The sequence below is a fragment of the Zonotrichia albicollis genome, chromosome 6, assembly GCF_047830755.1.
Source record: "Zonotrichia albicollis isolate bZonAlb1 chromosome 6, bZonAlb1.hap1, whole genome shotgun sequence".
NCBI classification, from domain to species: Eukaryota; Metazoa; Chordata; class Aves; order Passeriformes; family Passerellidae; genus Zonotrichia; species Zonotrichia albicollis.
The window spans coordinates 3,324,803-3,341,703 of NC_133824.1; the positions used below are offsets into that span (position 1 = coordinate 3,324,803).

At 44.2% G+C, this 16,901-nt stretch overlaps 2 protein-coding genes across 6 annotated transcripts in view; one reads left to right on the forward strand and one right to left on the reverse strand.

Moving 5' to 3' along the window:
• Window positions 1–3,448, reverse strand: part of ZFYVE21 (zinc finger FYVE-type containing 21) — a 16,603-nt gene extending 13,155 nt beyond the window's left edge. The window contains exon 1 of one of the 3 annotated variants that reach the window (XM_005483279.4): window positions 2,596–2,779. In XM_005483279.4, coding sequence (XP_005483336.2) covers window positions 2,596–2,718 — 123 coding nt within the window. In that variant the 5' untranslated portion in view covers window positions 2,719–2,779. Of the gene's footprint in view, window positions 1–2,595 lie in introns of all 3 variants that reach the window. The other 2 variants (XM_005483280.4, XM_026791128.2) reach the window with 2 other exon arrangements.
• Window positions 3,393–16,764, forward strand: XRCC3 (X-ray repair cross complementing 3). Of its 3 annotated transcripts, none has more exons than XM_074542292.1 (8): window positions 3,393–3,533; window positions 4,248–4,336; window positions 4,688–4,825; window positions 5,685–5,897; window positions 8,045–8,199; window positions 9,259–9,468; window positions 10,803–10,892; window positions 11,942–16,764. In XM_074542292.1, exons 2-8 carry the CDS (start codon window positions 4,282–4,284, stop codon window positions 12,254–12,256), a joined length of 1,176 nt encoding a protein of 391 aa, XP_074398393.1. In that variant the 5' UTR covers window positions 3,393–3,533; window positions 4,248–4,281; the 3' UTR covers window positions 12,257–16,764. The 3 variants fall into 3 exon arrangements, with proteins under 3 accessions (XP_074398393.1, XP_074398392.1, XP_074398396.1); XM_074542291.1 differs by having other exon boundaries at window positions 3,394–3,533; window positions 4,235–4,336; XM_074542295.1 differs by having other exon boundaries at window positions 3,394–3,533; window positions 4,235–4,336; window positions 10,846–10,892.
• The last annotated feature ends 137 nt before the right edge of the window (window positions 16,765–16,901 follow it).

Sequence of the window (16,901 nt, forward strand, 5' to 3'; positions counted from 1 at the left end):
CAGGCTAAACATAAAAGTGGTTTTTAGGAAGGAACAAAATTATCCATCCTCTTATTTAACACAAACTATAGAAAATTATTTCTGAATTCCAGACCCATGATGATTGCCCTGCCTGATACAAACAGCAGTCCTAAATAAATCACAAGTCAAGTAGCACATGGTAGCTGGCATTGCAAAATAGGATTTTCTTAGGAAAAAGTTCTGACAGAAGCAAGCTCAAGATACTGTTCCTTCGAGGTATTTCTGCTTTAAGTAACCAGAATGGAGTGAACCATTTGCATAATGTCAATTTCTGCTTTGCCTGGGACAAGATATTTATTGAGAACATCTTGAAATGTGAATTCTTCCCATTCATCCATACACTGACATAATCAGAGAGTGACTAGCATTTAATTAAGTTTTATTGCTTGGAGGGGTTTTATCACATTAGCAGAGAAGGAAGCACAGTGTCCAAGTTACTTCTCATGTTTTCAAATAAAAAGATGTGAAGCAAGAAATTAAGTAAGAATTCATGTCAGAAGTACATTCATTTCATGTGCAGTCAAGCACCAATGGCAGTATCAGATTACCAGAAAGAGGAAAATGGAAGAACCTTCAACAGCTGTTGGATCTTGGCATTAATTTAAAAATACCAACAGCTGGTTCATTGCAAACTTGGCATGGATTTGCTCAAGTGTGAGAACTTATTTCCATAATCCCACAGATCCAGCCAGAGGTGAGGATCCCATGGATGGCCAGGAATCTGTAGTTACACTCTGCATGCTTTATTTGCATAAATAATAACAGAGTGATTCAAGAAGGGATGCTTGGGAAGCCCCAGCTGAGCTCCCTAACACAGGGAACCTCTGCAAAGAAATTCTGAGTCAGACAAGGCACATGCAGATGCCAACATCCTAAGGTAAATGATGCTCAGCACAGACTTTCATAAATCCCCCTCAACTCATTACCTCTACTACAAAAAAAATTACTTTATAAAGTAAACTTTTCAGTAGTCCTGCTCCAGCCTTGCATTTCAAATTCCTCACAGCTACCGATATTATAAGACTGTATAATCTTGTAATAAAAAAATTTAAAACTTAATTACATTTCAATGCTGTATAAGCTGCACAAAACTACCAACTGCCATCATTATTAGGTGGCCTTAATTTAAAAAAATAAGCCAGTTGACTCTTGCATAAGAAAAATAAATTTACTGGATTTGTGAGTGTTACTGGCTGCACAGCAAAAGCCAATGGATTTGAAAAGCCAGATCAGAATTTGTTAATACCACTCAAGGTCTTGGACACAGACCCTTCATTTTTAATTATGTCTGACATGGTAACAAGAGCAAGCATTCTCAACTAATTCATTGCCTAGGTAACCCTGTGTCTTTAAATTTAATTGTTCTTAACAAAAACTTGGGATTTATAAGCTTCCCCGTGTATCACATACCTGCTTTATTTAAGGCAAAATTTTGCAACATATGTGGCAATTGTCAACCACAGGGATGTCAGAACTCTAGCATACTTCCAGAAATCTAGTAAATTTTTTTTAGTAAAAAAATATTTTACTTCCAGAAATCTAGTAAAATAACCACAAAGTAACAATTCATAGTCTTAATCTTGCATTAACAAATGCATTTTAAATATTTACCTCTGTCACACTTCCTCTCAATAGCAAATATCACTGAGCACATTCAGTCACAATTCAACACCCTCAGCCCATAGATCTGCAGACTACAGGGGGAAAGCTGAATTTTAAGGAGAATGAAATTACAATAGAATTGTAATAGAAAATTCAAACTAACAACACACATCAGACTGATGTAGCTAAAATACACAGACTTAATTCTCTCTGTATATCTAACAAGTTTAACTAGATCCTACCACAGTCCCCAAATAATCTTTAGCTGAACGTTCTGCCCGCAGAGATACGAGGCAGAGGGAGAAGCTTTGTTCTCCATTCCTGACCGAAGGAGGACTCGGTGTTCCCGTGCAGAACAGCCCAGCACGTCCGGATCTGCCCGGGAACGCTCTGCTGGCTGACCCCGGCTGAAATCCACACTAAATAAATCCTCATTCCGCTCACATGTAAATGCACTGGCGTGTGTCCACGCCACAGAACGCCGGCAATAAATAAATAAACCAACAATGGATTCTATGTTGTTTGTGCATCTGGGTGCTGCGGCTGGCACCAATCAACTCTCGTTATGTGAAATTAAAAATGTCACGATCGCTAAGTTGTTTACTTAATAAGTATTTAAAGCAAAGTTGACTGAAACAGACTGAGCTGTTCAATGGCTGTTTAACCACGAACATTCACACCGGCAGCCAGAAGGGCTGTTCTACCTCAGCCCTATTGCTTCAATAATGTATGCAGTTAGTTTTAAACCAAACCACCTTTATAAGCATTTAAAACAACACCGCACAGTTCGCTACACTTCTCATCACCAATCGCTCGCGAATTTTCGCGCCGGGGCCGCACAGCGGAGAGGAGCGAGTGACAGCCCCGTCCCTGCGTCCTTTAACCCATCAGCCCAAGGGAAGTGAAAAAGCGGAGGGAAAGGGATGAAGGAACATGGGGAAGGGAAGCGCGGCGCCCCTGCCCCGGCGGTACCTCCTTGTCGGGCACCCAGGGCGGCTCGTCCAGGCCGAAGGGGCTGCGGGCGGCGCGGTGCTCGGGCACCATGCGCAGCCCGCTGGGGGAGCGCACCAGCTTCTTCGCGTCGCCGCCCGACATCTTCCCCCGCGCGCCGCCGCCGCCAAGGGACGGCCGCGCCGCCGCCCAATGGCCGCGCGGCGCTCCGCGATGGACACGGCACCCAACCAATGGGAAGCAGCAGCTCTCTGACCCCGCCCACGCGCTCAGGGCTTTCCAGCCAATCCCGTGCTCCTCGGTGCACTAGTCCCGCCTCCTTCGTGTCCCGCAACCCGGAAGCGAAGGGTTGGGTCGCCGAGTTCCAGGAAGCGGCACACGGAGCCCGGACCGCCGCGGCCGCGAGGGGCGGTTCCGCAGGGCGCGGCTCCGCAGGGGACAGCTCCGCAGAGAGCGGTTCCGCAGAGAGCCCCCGATCGCTGCCGCACCTCCCGCCCGGGGCTCTGAGCCAGCCCGGCCCCGCCGCTCCCGGCCGGCCCAGCGGTAGGAGAACGAGCGCCGCCCTGCCATTGGCTGTCCCGCCGAGGCAGTCACGGAAAGGAGCTCTGATTGGCCTGCGGCGGGCAGGCTGCTCGCTGATTGGCTGCGCGGGCGGCGGGAGATTCGTGACGGCGTGAGGGCCCTGTGGCGGCGCCGCGCTCTGTCCGTCCGTGTGTCCGGCTGTCTGTCCGTGTGTCCTGCTGTGCCTGTGTCCGGCTGTCCGCGTGTCCGGCTGTCCGCGTGTCCGGCTGTCCGCCCCTCGCTCCGGCTCTGTGGGACGCCCCCGGCTGCACCGTGATCCGCTCCCGGTGTTTCGCTCTCCCCCGCGCCTCATCCATGGAGCGGCTCCCTGTGAGCGGCGAGCGCGCAATGGTTTGGAGCCCTTCAGTCGAGGGCCGTCACAACCATGATTGATGTCGGTAACTTTCGGCTTCTAAACCTTCTCAGAGTGTTGGTTTAAATGGGTGTTACTTAAAAGTAACTTGCCTCTCTTTTAGATTTATTCTGCTATTAGCAGCCATCACAACCTCTCCCTCCCGTGTTGGAAAAGGGATTGTTCATAAAGTCGTGTATGCTCATATAAATACTGGCTGTCTGCTGCAATACTTCATAAATTTATCAGAATAATGCTAAGAACCTCTTCTAGGCAGCCATGGGGCTAAATTGTTGTGGTTTTGACCGAAGTATTAAAACAGCTGTTTAATATTGTCACAAGTAGCAAACAGATTTTAACGATTTAATATTAAATTTGCTTTTAGATAATAAATATAAATTTATAGCTAAATAAATGACTGTCCAATGCATCAATCGTCCTGGGTCATCCTAACTGAGCTCAGCACTCACTTAGGGCTGATAGAAGGGAAGGATCACCTCCCTCAGCCTGCTGGCCACACTCTTCCCAAGTAAAATTACATCAATATATAAAATAATAATAGCAATAATTCTCATAATAACCCCAGAATAATTGCTACTTCTCTAAGATAACTGATAAATGTATTGTTAAAAATAGGAAGGAAAAAAAAAGTTCTGGAAACTTTTGACACTGATTTATGCCTATTTTTTCTTACCTGTGTCTGTGATAAAAGCGACTTTAATCACAGATAATTATCTTTTATCACAGATAATTATCACAGATAATTATGGGATGTGCTGCTCATTACACAGGAGATGGACTGGGACCAGTTTGACTTGAACCCTAAAACAATTGCTGCCCTGAAAAAAGGTAATTTAATTTACCACTGTCTAACAAATCTGTCACCACAGTGACATCCTTGACATAATTGTGTGTTTGTGGGTATAAGCAGGCAGATGGACACTAACATTTTAGAACTGTAATTAAGTATTTCATAAAGAAGTTTTCTGGGTAATTAAAAGTGTTGAGTTTTGCCCATGCTTCAATAATGAATTTCCAAACAATTTTACAGCTTGTGTAGGTACATTCCACGTGAGTGTTGCCTGCCCACCATACAAGAATGCAGCATAGATAAACCTCAAGTAAATGAGAATTACAAACTGGGAAAACTTTGCTGTGGAAGTCAGCCAAAAGTATTTATAAAAATTCCTCTTGTTTCAGCTGACATCAAATCAGTAAAAGAGATTTTAAACCTGTCTGGAGCAGACTTGCAGAGGTTGATGAAGCTCTCCAGTGCAGACATCCAGTGCCTGCTGAAAACAGTCTCTCACACCCTGAGGAGGAACAGCATGCTCACAGGTAATGCAGGGCATAAAACATCTTCTAGCTAAAGTTCAGAACTGTCACTGGGAGAAAATGTGGTTCTGGCTCCTCAGTGACACAGAAATGTGGATTTAAAATGAGAATGGAAGTGTTTTAATTGTGCTGTAGTGAATTATTTAACTGTGCTAAGGACAGCTCTCCTGGGGGTAAATGGAAGTGAATGGGTGACATTTTCAGGAGTGAGCCTGCTTGAAACAGGACAAAGTGTTTCTCCAGTCTGAAACACTTAAACACAGGAAGAAAACATTTCCTTTTTCTTTCACACTCTCTTCCTCTCTCTCACTGTCCTCATTTTGGACCAAGACTAGTTGATGTATATCACATATGAAAAGCTTCATAAACTGCTTTGTCATAAACTCCTCATTCCAAAACAAGCAGGACCTCATAGCTCCTCCTGTACAAATGCTTAATGACAACTCTGTATTTAAAATCTATTTTCTTGTGATTGCATGTGTCATCAGGCTTTGACCAGATGCCTGCTGTGCTGTTTTGTACTCTGTCTGCTATTTCCATAATTGCTGTGCTAGAACCTTTGCTGTCAAAACCCTCTCAGAATGTAACTTTCCTCAGGGACACCTTAGAGGCAGAGAAAGGGAAACAAGAGTTGGAGAGGAGGAGAGAACTCAGTGTAAATTATCAATCTTTGTGCAGATACTCAGCAGAGGTCTGATGGGGAGAGAGAGGTGGGCAAGACCAGGCTGAATTAGGGTAATTCTCCATCAGCAAAGCAAGCATCCCTTGTAGGGATAAACCTTGTGTACAGCATCTATTTTGTATCATTGTGTGTTGGAAAAATAATAAATGAAACTAACTTTTTACTCATTAAACCCTGCAGCACTTCAGCTCTACCAAGATAAAGATCCTTTCACCTCCCAGCACCAGAAGCTGAGCCTGGGCTGTGCAGTGCTGGACAGCTTGTTGAAAGGAGGCATTCCTTTGGTGGGAATCACAGAGCTGGCTGGGGAGAGCTCTGCTGGGAAGACTCAGATTGGTTTGCAGCTGTGCCTGTGTGTGCAGTTCCCTTACCAGTACGGTGGCTTGGAGTCTGGTGAGTGCTGAACTGAACCTGAGGGAATGCCCTGTCCTCAGGAGCCTCAACACAGGCTCAGGGCATGGAACTTCAGCAGGAGAGCAGTCAGGGACTGCTGAGTGTTTGCAGAGAGAAAAGCTGCACATCCTGCAGCATAGCTGAATTCACAGCTCCTGCTGGCTGCTGTTTGCCTGCCTGCCACCCGGGGTTCAACTCAGCACACAAACAATGTAAGAGAAGTGGTGCTGTCCTTGGCTCCTCAGGTCAGCAGGACAGCTCAGCAGATCACTCTCTACAAACATCTTGGGTCTATGGTACATATTCCCTAGCTGGGGATTTCAAATTTCAAAGATTATTTGTTTTGATAACAATAATTGTACTGATTTACAGAGTAAAATCAATGGAAATGTCATTGAAGAAAGGTAACATTGTTTTGTACCTGTGATTTTCCTGGGTTTACCAAAGTATGCAGGTTTATTCCTTGATTTGAGTATGGTTTTTTTTTACCCTTCTGTCATAGTAATCTAACTCCCAATTTTATTTTTTTTTTACTATTGCTGCCATAGAAAGGGAGGAAGCCTGTGTCCCTTGTGAGGATTCTGGTACTCTGCCCTAGGTGTGTTGTGCCTGTGACCTTGCTGCTCCCTCCACACAGCACTGCCTTCATCTGGCAGCTCCTTGTGGGGAAACTCTCTCCTTTCACTGTATCCACCCTTGTGGAAAAATCATGGACTGTACAAACTGAGGTCTTGCTTAAAGGGCTGTGAGTAACCCATGGCTTACATTACATGGTGTCATTAATCAGAGCAGAAACAATTATATTTTGTTCTGTTCCTTTGTGTGCTGCTGCTAACTGCTGCACATAGTTTAAATAAATACATTTTTATCCACGCTCCAGCACTTCTTCCTGTTTGTGTTGAAATCAAGGAACAGAGCAAGGTGCCCAACACCCTACTGGCACTCTTGTGTTGAGCCTCCCATGAGAAATACAGCAATTAAATCTCAGATTAAATGTGAGGAGTTTTATCCTTTAGGAAACTTGAGGAGAACAGCAATGCTTAAAAACTCTCACTGCCAGTGGAAGATTTTGCTACTGATTTAAAATTATCCCTGTAATATTATTATCCCTGCATTATATTTTTTTACTGATTACAAACTTCACTCCCTTCTTATAGGTGGTGATGTTGAAATACATTTCTTTAAACAGTTACTTCATTAAATTTAGTGCTAGTCTTGTTTGCAATTCTCAGGGCAGGGAGGTTGGCAGCAAAGAAATGCTGGAAGTAAACAAAGGCCTCCTTTGCCTCCAGGATATCTTTCTGCTGTCCTGGAATGTCAGTTGTGTTCAGTTGTGTTGGCTGAATTTATTTTAAATGCCCATATTCATAAGTAATATGTGAATATAATGGAACAAATTAATATCCTTATTAGAATTCTGAATTAGAAAATGATGTTTGCTACTGATTCTTGGTAACAAGCTGGTTTGGTGCCTGATAGATTATGATCATAGGAATCAAATTTTTTTCTTTTTGAGGTTGGGGGGTTTTAGTGAGTTTTATTCCTGTTTGGTTGGGTTTTGGTGGTATTTTTTTGTCAATGACCAGCATAACACATTTATTGGCCTAAAAAACATATTTAATGAAATTGCTGATTTTTGTTTGGGTTTTGTTGGACTCGTGAATGTGTTTTCAGTGTTCTGAATGTTGCAATAACTATGGATCAAAATACAATTATTTAATCAATGGAGCATCAATCTATCTAGAAATGCAAATCTGCATCTGGAAGAACCCCAGTGACTATGAAATCTGAAGAAATGAACATTCCACCCTTTTTAAGTAAACCAAGGAGAGGACAAGGTTTAAGTCAGGTCTGGTTTTCAGAAAGCAGATGATTTCTGTGTGAGCCCACAATCCATGGTGAGAAATCCCTGTCTTTCAGCACGAAAGCAGCACTGTGCAGAAGGCAGTCAGCTTAAATAAGCATGGCAGCTGAGAAGGCCAGAAAGTTTTACTGAGGAGCTGTTGTCTCAACACAATTTAGCACAGGTGTTTTAGATAACCAAACAAACATGAATTTCCAGCTTTTAAATGCAGAATTTCTGCCATCATTTGTGTGCTGTTAATGAAACTGAGTGTGTAAGGGCCCTGTGGTTTCCTTGGCTGCAGGAGCTGTCTACATTTGTACAGAGGATGTGTTCCCAAGCAAACGTTTGCAGCAGCTCATAGACCAACAGCACAAGCTGCGTGCAGATGTTCCAGCTGAAATCATACAGAAGATCAGATTTGGAAACAATATCTTTGTTGAGCAGGCAGCAGACCTGGTAAGTATTAGCACAATGTTTCTAAGACTCTTGATCAGTATGGATTTGAGGCAGTATTTTACTGTTAAGGTCATCAGTGGAAGAGCAGCACAGTTTGTAACTGGTTTGGAACACTTGATGATAATGTCATGTCCTGAGTGTTTCAGTGAGAGCCACTCCTTGCCCAGGTAGGCTGAGAAAGTTGGGGCTGTTCAGCCTGGAGAATAAAAGGTCCCTCCTATGGGGACCTCATAGGAGCCTTCCAGTGTCTGAAGGGGCTGCAGGGAGGCTGGAGAGGGACTCTCTGTCAGGACATGTGGACAGGGCAAGGGTGCCAACTGAAAGAGGGGAAATTTAGATATTAGGAAGAAATTCTTACTGTGAGGGTGCTGAGACACTGGAAGAGGTTGCTCAGAGAAGCTGTGGCTGCCCCATCCCTGGCAGTGTTTAGGGCCAGGCTGGATGTGGCTCTGAGCAACCTGCTCTGGTGGGAGGTGTCCCTGCCTGTTGTAATCTTCGCTGCAGTGTTGTTCTTCCCTCTCTGCTGGGGCTCTTCTCCATTCTCTGCAGCACAGTCCTGTCTCTCTTCTCAGGGGCTCCTCTTGGGCTCTTGACCCACCCCTATTTATCTCAGTTACCTTCACGAGCTACAGCTGCTGCCCAACTAAGGACCCTGCAGCTGCAGCTCGTTTGGAGTAACTCGGACACACAGGTGTTACAATACAACATATATTCAGGCCCCCACACCTGCCCATGGCAGGGGGTTGGGACTGGATGATTTTGAAGGTTCATTCCAACTCCTTAACATTAAATAACTCTATGAAAACACTAAGTTTAGGAGTGTAGTACTACACCCTTGAGATTTAAAAGTATCAGTGAAGTCAGAGCTGCAGGTGAATGCAGGTTGCAGTTTTGTCTCTTCCTCAGTAAAACCACCAGCTGTGGTTACTGGTGAGACTCAGAGATCCACCAGCTGCCTTCACGATTCAGAGCTCCCTGAGCTCGTGTGCAGCGGTGATTGCTGCAGTTCAGTCTCCAGATGCCCAGCAGGGCCCTTTGCCTCTGTCCCTGTGTGTGCAGGACACGTTCCAGCAGTGCCTGTCGAGGCTGTGCCCGCTGCTGGCGCGGGGCATGGCGCGCCTGGTGCTCGTCGACTCCATGGCCGCGCTGTTCCGCGCCGACTTCGGCCCGGCCCACGCTGCCCTCAGGGCTCGCTACCTGCAGGCCTTTGGGGCTCAGCTGCACAGCCTGAGCACCAGGTTCAGGACTCCCATCGTGTGCATTAACCAGGTAAGCTATCCATTGCTTCTTATCTGCTTAATAAATGGCTGGAGGGTGATGGAACAAGCTGTGTGAATGCAGATTTCACGGTGCTGAATTTACCACCGTCAGCTGGTAAATTATCACCGTCCATGACTGATGGAAACTGAAGCTTCCTTAAACTGATGTGCTTTAGTAAATGTTAACTACTCAAAGTTTATTATTTAAACTTTTATAGGCTGTTAATTGTAGGGGGATAGAATATAAGAAAATAAAGGTAGTATAGAAAGTAATCTTACCCCTAAAGGAGTTGCAGCTGAGCCAATTATTGGAGATTAGGAACAGGCCTGACTTTAACAGGCCACAGCTGTAGCCAATGAGAAGATGAGTGCTATAAAACACTCATTTGCTATAAAACACTCAGTTGGTTGAGAGGGAATTGGAGTCAGTTGGCTGCTTTGTGAAGAAGGAAGAGTCAGTGCTTGGAGGAGATGCCTACAAGAAACATTAAGAAGGTGTGAAACTCTTGCAATAAGGAGACAATGATATGGAACCTTTGCAATATAATGACACAAGTTAATGTTCTCAAAAGTTGCCCACTAAGGCTAACAGAGATAGATATGTATAGCAACTGCACAGAGCATCAGAGCAAAATAACAGAGTTCTTTCTTATCGCTGGCTTCAAATGCCATTGTCAGGAGGATTGCTCTGGGAGCTCTGCAGGCAGTTATAGCCCAGGAGACAGGGAAGCACCAGGGACTTTGCTGCATTTCTGTGGAATTCAGCATTTTTTGTGTAACTGCTGAGGTTCCTGAAGCCTCAAAGTGCATGAACTGACTTGAGCTGGGCCAAAACAAACCCACAATGATACTGGTCACAAAGAGTACTCTTTTGAGAAAACAAGGAAGACACTGCTGTTAGTCCACTCAAACTGAAGGAGCATCTGAATGCCAGAGGTGAAGCATTCACACTCCAATGTGGCCTTGGGAGGGGAATGTGCAGGCCTCAGAGAAACTTCAAAGGTATTGAAATCATTGAGAACAGGGCACTTTTGGGAGATCTGGGCTTTTGTACTTTTTATCTCCAGCTACAGCACTGCAACAGTTTTGTGAATGTGGGGGATTTGTTTGTGGTTTGAGTTTCTTTTTTAACAAATAAGGTATCCATCTAATAGTAATTTAATTAATGTAAGCTGTACCTTGCTAAGTAGTTCTAACACTGTAAACTCAGCTTGTGATTCCCAAATCCATTTTAGTTTGCCTTGAAAGAATAAGTGTTTTCTAACTTGGCTTAATATATGCTCTGATAACTTGGATTTCCTTGCCTTGGTTCCCTTCCCTGCCCCTGTGCTTGCTGAACACAAGCCCAGAACCCCAGGTCAGCTGCAATTCTGTGTTTGTGCTTCAGGTGACGGACGCCGTGAGCGAGTCGGAAGCTGCTCAGTGCAGCTGCAGGTGAGTCACCCACGCAGTGACAATGCCAGACACAGCAGCTCTGAACCATCCTGAGCTTTGTCACCCCAGGGTAGGCTGCGAGATCATGTGAGGAGCACTGGGGCATTCACCCAGCAATGCTGGACTTGCTGGAGATCAGCACTAGCTCGTGCTGTGAGGGGGAAGAAACTGTCAAACACATTTACATTGTAATCCCTGATCACAAGTTAGCAGGAAAAATTTCCTGGAGTTAATGGCCTGAGTACCTGCTGACATGAGAGTATTTCTGCATCTTTCTCTGATGTAACTGCTTGAACCTCCTGTCTGTTTAAAAAATACAGCAGCCAAACCCTAGCAGCCGGCTTTGTTAGTGAGCTAAGGGAAAACCCAAAATAGTATCTTCTGACACCAAGATATTAACAGGACTCAAATCTATGTATTTGTTGTTTGAATCCTAACTATAACCTTGATTTACTGCATAAGCTGGGTGCTACATAAATGGGTGTTTGTGAGAATTTCACTGTGTCCTTCAGATTCTGGAATTGATACAGAACAAGGATAAGGTTCAATTATTATTTTTGCCTGATTATCTTGTATTTATTTTACTGGAGAAATCACACTTTTCCTGAGAAAAAAAATTGTTTTAAACCTTGAGTTGAAAGTCACACAAATGCAGTGCTCTGTTTACCCAACATTTCTAAATATACCTGCAAATGGAATCCAAGGCCAGCAGTTACACACTTCAAATATTAAAAGTTCAGTCATTTTTCTCGTGTGGTTTTCCCGTTACAAGAGAGGCCTGTCCAGATGGAGGCAGGTATTCCCCCTAGCTGTAGTTGAAAGAATGGCAGCTGTTCTGTGTAGAATCACTTCTCCTGCAGCTGTTTCCTTGCCAAAGGGAGACCCTAAGTTTTGTGAGCAAACCCTGTCACCTCTGTCTTCGAAGACCCAAAGTTTTCAATATATGTTAGAGAAACAATACCTGATGCCTTCTAGTGCAGTTTGGTTACAACAGAAAGTATTTCCTGTGAAATCCATGCGTGCAGAAATGTGTAATGCTTCCCTTGCAGGGCAGTGGGCAGCAGAGTGACTCCAGCCCTGGGGATAACGTGGTCCAACCAGCTGCTGCTGAGGCTGATGGCCCGGCGGCTGTGGCTGCCCCCACCCTCCCCTGCAGCAGCAGCAGCACCGGGAGCAGGCAGCAGGAGGACTTTAAGTGTTGTTTTTGCTCCCCATCTCCCTCCATCCTTCTGCTACTACACAGTGCAGCTGGAAGGTGTAAAAGGAATAAAGTAACACTTTTGCATAGTAAAGGCTCCTGCTCCAAAAATGTACCAGGACCTTTGCTTCAGGAAGAATTACTGCTGAAATGCAATTGTTCCTAGATGAGAGAAACTGATGGTGAGGTATGTGATCAATGGTATGGCTACATTTAGCCTTGTCTGCATTGTGCAAAATTATCTTTTTACTCTTGGATATTCAGCTTTTCCTTGTGAGATGAGTGTCCTGGAGGTTCTGAAGGAAAGGGAAGCTGTGGGCAGGTGGAGGCTGCACAATGGAGTGGGATGTAGCAATCCCCAGGATGGGGGAGATCTGATGTCTCATTTTATTTTAATAGCGTGCTTATCTAGAAACAGCATTTACTGTCGTTTTGTACCCTGTTTCCAGACCCAACAGGACTTGAAATTCAGCCTGTTTATGTTGCCTGCTGGTGGTTCTGGGTCTCATGCTGCCAATTAAGGATAACCATTCTTTGTCACAAAGCAGCTGGCCTATTTTAAAACCATTTGTTATTAAGATTTTAAAGAAAATAATCCCATAAAGGTACTTTAACATCTTACTGTAAGAATTAAAATTGCACTGCTTTTGTACTAGATGAGTGTATCTAGCTTCATAGCACTCTTTAAAATTTTTTAATGGTTCATTTCTACTCTTTTCCTGCTTTTCAGTCCCTTCCCTTCATAGCAAAAGCCTCTTTAGTCTCTTTTATTTGAAGGAGAGCAAACCACATCCCCCATCCCCTTGTTCTCTTTGCCCATTGCTGAAGCTGTGTAGCCTCAGGGCAAGCTCTGTGTGTTCTCCCTGATGCTCTGCCCTGCTCTGTGTTCTGCTAAATCAGCATTCTTCATGGGCTGCTGGATTGGTGCCTCTCATGCCCTGTGTCCCTGCTGTGGGCTCTCAGCTCAGCCATGATCCTGAAGGGCACCTTCAGCTCTTTTCATCCACTCAGATGCTATTGCTCTTCTGAGGTGATTCTTGGTTTTCAGTTACAGCTTCACATGGGTACTCTTCCTGTCTTTTTGCTATTTGTCCCATTTTTCTGCTGTCCTCAGATCACTGCCATGACATCCACTCTCCAATAGCTGAACTTTTCCTTTGTTCCATGTGAAAGCAAGCCAGGTGGAGTTTCACTGTCCAGAGGCCTCTGTTGGGTGCCTGCTCTCATCAGTGAGTGATGCTCACTTGTATCACACACTCAGCAAGCTCTCACCTTTCCCCTCCTCCAGGAGCTCCATGTGTGTCTGTGGGGTGGCATTGCTCAGGTCCCTTTTGGCCAGGAACCCTGTGGTTGTGAGAAGCTGCCTCCTCCTTCAGGACATTCATCCTCTTTCCATGTGCCAGCATGCAGCTGGGGAGCTGAAAGCTTTGTCTGGCTGGAAACTGCCTCAGCTGGCACTGGGGCAGATTTCTCAAGGGACAACTGAGTGTGACTCAGGGAGAGAGACCCTGAGTGAGTGCCTGGGGAGGTTCCAGAGGAGAACAGGCACAGCTTGAAGCTGAAGGAAGGAGATTGTAAGCAAGCAGAAAGGATGAGTTGCTTTCAGTGCCTTCTGCAACCCCTTCAGATGTTTCAGGGGCCCTTGTGCAAATAGCACAAGTTTTGTCTAAATCATTTTTCTGAAATGTCTTAAATCTCTGTATTTGGAAATGACCTCACAGCTTCTTTTAATAAAATCCAACCATGAAGCTTAGAAACCTTTGTGTCCTCTAAGGAAAAAGTGACAAGCAGGAAAACCTCCTCCCTAAAACCCTTACCCCTTCTGTGCCTCCTCCCTACCAACTCCAATAAAGGTCAACTGATGCAGCACAGGTGCCACTCCAGCTCTCTGCTGTTCCTGCCCTGTGCCCCTGGGCTGGAACTGCAGCCAAGGCAGGGACCATCCCATTGTGGGCCTGGGCAGAGCAGCCACACAGAGATGCTGCTGATTCATGGAGGCACCAAACCCTACCTGGATATTCATTTACAGAAAAGCCTCATCAACTGCTGGGCTCCAGTCCCAGGAGTTTGCCTTGCTGTGAGCCATGTCCAGAACAGTGTCAAATCTCCAAAGGCTCAGTCATATTTTGATCAAAATCTGAGTCAATGATATTTTGATCACTCTTTTTCGAAACTTGCAAATGCTTGCTGGAACAGCCCTGAAGTGTTATAAGTCACACATGGGTTTGTAATCAAATTCTAGTTTACCTGGTGAAAAACAGGTTTACCAACAAACAGAAGTAATATTTTGTCTGCTCAATGTTGTGTCATTTCCCTGTTGGTTTGTTGGTTATTTCTCTCCAGTTTGTCTCCTGGCTCCTGAGCACACACAGACCCTGCAGTCTCAAATGCAGCTGAGCCCCACTGAGGCTCACAGCCAGCACCCCCTCCCTCAGTCCCACCCCCAGCACAGCTTTGGGGCTGCAAACCCTCACAGGAACCCAACACAGCACCTGTCCATTGAAGCTTGTGTCAAAAGTGTTGAAATGTGCTTAAGTTTTAATAAATGCAAATTAAGAACCTTCCCTTTATAGAGCTTTATTCATCTTTGGGTTTCACAACTGAGATTTGTATTCTATACAAGGAAAAAAAATGGAAGTAGTTTTTACAAAGAAGATTTACAGTCTAGAATGTATTAAGTCTTTATCCTGCAAGACTACTTAAATATTCTTCTACACTTTGAAATGTTAAATGACACTTGAGAAACTATGGTTCCCTAAATATTTCTCATTTACAAGCAGATGTAACCAAGGAAGTGTTGCAGCTTCCCTGTGAGCACAAGCACCCTCCCAGCGTGGGCCTTTGGGCCTCCACGAGACCCCCACACTCTGTTTGGCCTCTTGCTTTGTTGTTTCAGGTTTTTTAACAACTGACCTCAGTTGTTCAGTGTACTGGCACAATTGTGAATGGTTTTAGGGGAAAAAAAAACAATCCAATGTAGATGTTTGAGGTACTCCTCAATTCTAAATATTTACACACACACACACACAGCCCTGTGTACTTCTGTAAATCCATGACAATGGAACTAAACTTGTCAGCATCACATCTGTTAACATTTATTCTCTCAGTACAAACAGGACCAAAAATGCCACTCCTGGCAGCCTTCAGACACAACGTGTGACCTACATAACAAAAACCAACTATCAGCAACTACTGTGAACACAACTGTCAGTGCAGCACTGCACACACCTTTTATTAGATATTTACAACACAGTCATACCATCTGCAAAATCTCTGGATTCAAATGATACAATTTAAGTACAAATACTTCTCAAGCTCAAAACCATTTTAATTTACTAATTAGGGAGTGCTTGGGGGATGCAGGTGTCATTTACTGGAAGCACAAACTGTAGATAACTGACTCTTTTTGCATTGTGTAAGTGCAGGCACACCACAGCAACAGGTCAGTCACTCCTCCAGAAGAGGAGCCAATCATGAAACAATTCCATTTTACAAGACTATTCAGTAGGCTCTAAACTCAAGACTGAATTTTGCCAATATAGCACACAGCCAGAGACAGAAGGGCAACAGGCACCTTTCCATCACAACAATTCCATGTACAGCTCATGCCCATCCTGCTGCACACCAGACTCACCACTGATGTGGGAGAATCTGAGGCCCAATGTGGAGTCCTCATTACCTTTCTATACAAGTTCCCCCTTAAAATTTTAGTGAAGGACAAAAATGCCAGATTAAAACCACAACTGCACTGTTGCAGTTATCCTGACAAGGTGTCTGTCAATTTTGAAGGTCTTTTCTGGTTTTCCATTTCATCAGAGCTGCTGATTTGATTTGGTGCTGAAGACATCCCAGAATTATACAACTGGATATTCTGGATGTATTCTTTATGCAGACTCTTAGCTATAACTACAACCTTACAAATGGAAATCCAGAAAGAAAATCTTGCATAAAAGTGAACTGAGAAGCCTGTCTGAAATATAAATATACATAAACCATGTCCTGACAGTAACTCATCCATGCTTCAAACACAGGGAATGTTGACTTTGATTTGCTTTGTGTTTTTTTAAAGTTCTCAAACTGCTAACAGCTCACTGGCTCCTAACAGTAAGGACTTGGCTACTATTCTCAGGGATTATGGATTAAAGAAGTCTTGAAATTTGTTTCTTCTCAGAAAAAAAAATGAACCTCTTAAATATAAAAGTTGTTTAATATGCATTAGCTCAACAACTTAACCTTCCATCACACTTTGAAATACTACATAAAGGATTAGAACATTTAGAAGCACAGTATTAATAATGCCACCACCAGCAAGATCTTGACCAGGAAATTTCCCTCACCATCACCCTCTACAAACCACAGTCTAGCACTTTCAAACTCACTGTATATTGTCATTTGGCATGGTTACATAACTTATTGCTTATTTACACAGGGCTGGGGGTTTGAGAAGTTGCAAAGAATTCTGTTTCAAAGCTGAATGTGGGAATCACATCCTTCAGTTTAAGTAATTCCTTACTACCAAAACATTTTGTGTCTGAATAGTTCTGTGGGGTTTTTTTGGAGACTCCAGAGGGGTGGGGGCTGCACAAGGGCCCCCCTGGCCTGGCAGCCTGAGCCAGCTCTTTGAGCAAAGCCAGCCCAGTCAGCCAGCAGGGGCACAGAGCATGTTTTACTTTAGGGGGGGAAAAAGAAGTATATATATTACATATTTTTTAATATAAAAAGCTCTTAATAAAAAGATTAAAACTCAAGAGTCAACATTATATGAGTATCTATTGTTAAGATAAACGAGCAACAACCTGTTCCTGCTCGAG

What these genes read in the sequence shown, in the direction of transcription:
- XRCC3 (XM_074542292.1), top strand. Translation starts at nt 4,282, where the DNA reads ATGGACTGGGACCAGTTTGACTTGAACCCTAAAACAATTGCTGCCCTG. An exon ending in GAGGAACAGCATGCTCACAG is followed by an intron (nt 4,826 to 5,684) that starts GTAATGCAGGGC and finishes TAAACCCTGCAG; the next exon opens with CACTTCAGCTCTACCAAGAT. An exon ending in GCTGCTCAGTGCAGCTGCAG is followed by an intron (nt 10,893 to 11,941) that starts GTGAGTCACCCA and finishes CTTCCCTTGCAG; the next exon opens with GGCAGTGGGCAGCAGAGTGA.